We start from the raw sequence: 6,000 nt of genomic DNA on the forward strand, positions 1-6,000 counted from the left end.
TGAGTACTTTTTAATATATCCTGATTGGAATGTTCAAAACTTATCCTTATACTAAAGTAACAGGATGTCTATGTGTTTGTCTGTGTGTTTGTACCGAGGGATCTCGCTAACCGCTGAACCAATCGGGTTCTCCTTAACAGGGTAGCTTCTCATAGGTCCCGGGAAGGTTTATAACTATTTTGGGGGAGGGTACCAACACCCTCCTAAGAGAAATCGCCCCTAGAAAAAAATTACCCCTCCCGAAAAAGAGACTTGAACGAAACATAAACCAATTATTTCTCTAATTAGATATTATACATAAAAAAAACATTCAAAGTGCCACTAGAGGCCTCTAGGGGCGTAACCGCTAGTGATATATATAATATTATCAACCAATGATTTTCTTCATTTATCATTGGAAATGAACATTAATATATATTTCATTGCCTTATCCCTTAAGATCCCTGGCTTTACTCTACTAAAAGTTCAAATTGTTCACTGTTAACTTATTTTTTTTTTCATTTGGTATTACAACCTTTTTCTGCGTTGAAAGAGAAAAAAATAAGTTGAAACATTCGATATATTATTACATGGATGTTGCATCAGATTTTTATGTATAAAATAACGATTTACCACATCCTCTTCTCTACTAAATGATAAACAAACTGACCAATAAATAAGGTCCAAATTAACTAGCTAAATGGAAAACTAATATTCCCCTGTCAATATATCCACGTACATTATATATCCATTGTTGAAACCGTTTTCTGCCATTTCACGAGAAACAAAACAATAGATTTAATACCCCTAGATTTTCAATCACTGGTACCCAAAGTTTTACAAGCACGTTATCTTATTCGTTGGCTCAAAGACTTTGGGTACTATTTTGCCATTTTGCTAAATGGTTAATCATACCAGGCAAAGGGAGGGATGGGACATTAGATCGTAAATTACACTGGTACCCAAAGTTTTACAAGCACGTTATCTTATTCGTTGGCTCAAAGACTTTGGGTACTATTTTGCCATTCCACGAGCAACAAAACAAAAGATTTAATACCCCTAGATGGTAAATCATAACAGGTTTATGGGAGGGAGGGAAGGGACATTAGATCGTAAATTACACTGGTAGTCAAAGTTTCAGAAGATCGTTATATTATTCATTGGCTCAAAGACTTTCGCTTCTTTTGTTGAATTTTGAATGTTTTTAATCATTTTATTGCATAAAGGGGTAATATAATTTATCATTATTAGGGGTGTATATTAATTTAGTGTCCATTGTCTTATCCCTTAAGATCCCTGAATATTACATAAATCATACTATTTCTTACATAATATTTGCAATTTTCTTCTGTATTCGTCAGGGAGGGAGGGGACATTGGGCTGTTTATTACACTAGTCCCCAAAGTTGGTTTAACTTTTGTGTGAATTTTAATTGGTTGGCTTATTAAGTTGAGTGTCCAAACGTTTTAACCACTAATTGTAATCTACAGAAGGGGTAATTTTGTGAATCATCATTGGGGATGTACATCAATTTATCGGCCATTGTCTTATCCCTTTAGATCCCTGGTATTCATGAAGCAAAGTTTTGACAAGACTTATTAAAATAATTGCTTTTATGTAACTAGCAGATGTGCCACAAGCCTCTAGGGGCAAGATTTTTTTAGTGTAAGGTGGGGAGTTTGGTCATACCCCAACCCCTTTTTTTGTAGTTGAATTTAGGGTTCTTGGGGGTGGGGAGTGGAGGTTGTTTTATTCGGGGCATATTTTTTCGATGGGAGGATGATTTACCACCCCCCCCCCCACCCCCCAACCAAATAGCACAAAACCTTCCCAGGACCAAATTAAGGCTTCCCTGAAAACTTTGTAATTATCAATCCAGTAATTTAACCCTCCACTTTTAGTTTTAGTTTTGAAGAAAAGAAAAATTTTTAGGAGATGTTTTATCCTGGAGCTATAATTCTTTAGATGTTGGAGGTACCCTTCCCAAAATAGAATTAAACCTTCCTTGAACCTGTAAGAAGCTTCACTGTAAAGAAGAACCATATCGGTCCAGTGGTTATACATACAGACAAACACACATCCTGTTACTTTTATATAAAGATACTTTTCAAAGAAATCGAAAAAGAAGTTGAAATATAAAAAAACTAAAAATCTCAAAGAAAATATAAAAAAAAGTATATAAGATAAAAGTTTTAATATCTGAGAAATATAGAAAGATATACTGTAAAACAATTTAAATTAATAATGTTTGAGGTAACCTCCCAAAATAGATTAAAACCTTCCTTGGACCTATTCGAAGCTTTGTAAAGAAGAGCCCTATCGGTCTAAAAGTTTGTGAGATATGTCAGTGCAATGTTTTGTCTAAAGCATAAAATTTCAATATCTACTGAACTGATTGAGTTATCCCTTTTAGGAAAGCTTCACACAGTTCCTAATATTAAATATTTAATATTAATATTTATATGCCGCGGATATAAGCTGTCTGTAATACGATGCGATCGATAACTATTATTCAATTTTATAAAATAAAAACTGAACCCTTTTAGTGAACAAAAAGTTTAAATATCATTAAAAGAATGTTTTTCTTTAGAATTTACAGTTCAAATTTAAGAAGTTTTGGTACATTGAAGATTAAATGTTTGTTTAAGTATTTTTTCCAAGGCAATAATTAAAGTTTATTTTCTTTTTCATTTGGATATTTTTTTCATATTTAATAGGTAAGACAATGGACGATAGTTTGATGTAGTACCCAATTGTGATCAACTAAATTATCCCTTCTGTTTACTTTAGAATCAACCAATCAAGATTCAATAAAAGCACTGAAAAATTTTTATCTAACGAATAAGAAAACAGAGTTTAGGGTACCAGTGTAATTTTCAGAGGGTTAAATCTCTTTGAGTACTATCTTATTTGCAAAATAGCCTTAAATCTTCCGACCCAATCTTTAAATTTTTTGTGAGATCTCAATTAACAAACATACATATAAAACTTTTGATAAGGAAGGGAGTGGACACTACAGAAGGGGTAACTTAGTTTATCATCATTGTGGATGTTTATCAATTCATCGCCAGTTGTCTTATCTCTTAACAAATCTCTGACTTTAGATAACTTAATCTTATATCATGAATATGTGTTTAATCGATATATTATTACTTGGATGTTGCATCAGATTTTATATACTCTAATAAAGTGATACTCCAAGCTGGCTGTAATAACCCCCTTCACCCCATCCCCTCCCCCCTACTGAATTAACAAACTGACCAATAAATGAGGTCCTTATAAGCAACCTAAATTGAGAAAAAATTTTCCCCTGTCAATATATCCACGTATTCTATATCCATTATTAGTTTAAAAATAGCAAATATGATTCGTTATGCATGTTGGTGCCTTAAGCTTGCTAAAAAAACAAGGATGACAACATCAATAGAAGCGAAACTTTTTAAATCAAAAGAACAAATTTAAAAAGTTTATTATTGAGCAAATTTTATTTCAAAACATATAACTTAGATTATTTAAAATTTGATTCTTATCAAATATATATATATATATTTTTAAAATAAAAGATTATAAAGATGCTTCGCTTAATGAAATAATTTGTAAAATTTAACAGACTTATAGAGTAGCTTCGCTACTAAAAAAATTAAAATTTTACCTAAAACTTGAACGTGCGTTGGGCTCCACATTTTTAAGAGATTTTCTTCGTTTTTTTTCACTGTTTCACGATAATTTTTAAATCACTTTTGTTTCGACGATTTTTCTGTCTTTTATTTCAAAGATTTTTTTCAACCTAGTTTAAAATCTAATATTAATAATTTGAACTTTCATAAAAACAAGAATGACAACATTCACAAATGATTAGATAGTCAGACAAACGAACATTAACATATATAGAGTTACAACGCATTTAATAGGGACATACTAACATTTTAATATTTAATCATAGATTATCATCGCTTATAATATTATGCGAAATCATCAAATGAAATCTTAGTAAATAAATTAGAATGTAATAAAAGGGATGATAATGTTTATAAAGATTGGAGGGAATGCATTGATTTATTGTCCATTAAGATCCCTAAAAAGTTGTATCTTTACACTAAGCTACTTATAATCAGGAAGGGAGGGGACATTGGGCTGTTTATTACACTAGTCCCCAAACTTTTAAATAAATAACGTTTTCTTATTCATTGTCTTAAGACTTTTATTAAATTTTGATTTGTTGATTTATTAAGTTGAGTGTCCAAACATTTCAACCACTAATCTTAATCTACAGGTGGGGTAATTTGGCATCATTGGGGATGTACATCAATTTATCGGCCATTGTCTTATCCCTTGAGATCCATGACTAATAATACTAAAACCTCTCATATGTACGTTTAACCCTATTTCACGAAAGAAAGAAAAAACAAGAATGACAACATTCTTAAAGGATCTTAAGGGATAAGACAATGGGTGATAAATTGATGTATGATTATGAGCCCAATGCTGATTATCAAAATTACCCCTAATGTAGATTAAAACCATTGGTGGAAAAGTCTGAACCCAGGTGTAATAAAAGTACCCAACGTTTTAAACCAATAAATACAAAAAAGAATGGGTACCAAATCAAAGAAAAAAAGAGTAACTTCGCTCCTCTACAAATTTCTAAATGTAAATTCGTGAAGAAAAAAATGCGAAATCTTTCATGGATGAAGGGATAGATAAATGGATGATAAAATATATCCACTCCCTAAAGAAAATCTTTTGTAGATTAATAACATTGGTGTAAAAGTTTGGACACTTAATCTACCAAGATTTAGTAAAATACCCAAAGTTTTATAGCCAACAAATGACAATGCATGTTTTTAAAACTTCAGGTACCAGTATAATTTAAAGTCCAATGTCCCCTCCCTCCCTGCTATAAGCAGATTAGGGTTCTTAACCTTTGGAAAAATTGATTATAGCATTGAACATTTTTTATTTTATTTTTTCATTTAATTTAATTTTCTGAAAATTATTATCTTGAATTTTGGTATAGTTTTCTGTCTTAGGACCGGGAGGGAGAGGACATTAGACTTTTAATTACACTGGTACCCAAAGTTTTATGTCAATGGTATCGGATATAGTCCCTTTCGTGGCAACGCCCCTATAAGGGCGTTTCGTCGAATTCTTTAACAGTATATTTTATGTTAGGTTAGGTTAAGTTAAGCAATTAGCCCCGCAGATTTAGGGCCCTTACACAGGAGCTAAAACTAGGAGAAAAGCTGCTGTTAAAATACGACAAAACGCCCCTTAAGAGGTGTTGTCACGACAGGGGCTATAACCATGGTATCTTATTCGTTGACTTAAAAACTTTTGGAAAATTAAGCGAATTTTGATTTGTTTGTTCCGACCAAACTTTTTTTTTGTCAGAAGGGGTAATTTTGTTTATCATTATAGAGGGTATGTATATTAATTTATAGTCCATTGTCTTATCCCCTAAGATACCTGATTTAACACTTTTTTCTCCCGCTAATCCTAAGAAATCTTATAAATACATAAGAAGTTTACTGTCCTATTTTCTTTTTAATATTTTTTAAAATAAAGTGTGCATACTTTTCAACCAATAATTTTAGTCTTAGGTGGAATAATTTTATTTTTCATCATTGGAGATGTACATAAATTTTCTTATCCCAGGATTTAAAAGGGTCATGTATTTTGAATACAAAAACTAAGCGAAAAAACAATAGGCAAATAACAATGGACGAAAAAGTTATGTACATCCCCAATGATGATAAACAAAATTACCCTTAAAGTAGATTAAAACCAACCAATCAAGATCTAATAAAAATACAGTCCAATATCCCCTCCCTCCCTAAAATTACTAAACAAAAGTTTCGCTTTTTACCACCCAAATTTCTTCTTGAAAATAATCCTCATTTTAATTGTAAGAAAATACAAAAAGTGGATAATTAGAAAAACTTAATGCCGCTTATTTTTGTGTGACGTCATTCATATTTAGTCCACAAATTCTATCAAAACCTGTCAGATCATTCACAATCT

At 31.4% G+C, this 6,000-nt stretch overlaps 1 protein-coding gene across 8 annotated transcripts in view; it reads right to left on the reverse strand.

Moving 5' to 3' along the window:
* Rip11 (Rab11 interacting protein) overlaps nt 1-3,768 on the reverse strand; it is a 93,370-nt gene extending 89,602 nt beyond the window's left edge. For all 8 annotated transcript variants that reach the window (XM_080146781.1, XM_080146780.1, XM_080146779.1 and 5 more), the window contains exon 1: nt 3,632-3,768. In XM_080146781.1, the coding sequence (XP_080002907.1) occupies nt 3,632-3,662 (31 nt within the window). In that variant the 5' untranslated portion in view covers nt 3,663-3,768. The remainder of the gene's footprint in view (nt 1-3,631) is intronic.
* Between the last annotated feature and the right edge of the window lie 2,232 nt (nt 3,769-6,000).

Source organism: Acartia tonsa, chromosome 14 (genome assembly GCF_053477335.1).
Source record: "Acartia tonsa isolate MP-2025a chromosome 14, ASM5347733v1, whole genome shotgun sequence".
NCBI classification, from domain to species: domain Eukaryota; kingdom Metazoa; phylum Arthropoda; class Copepoda; order Calanoida; family Acartiidae; genus Acartia; species Acartia tonsa.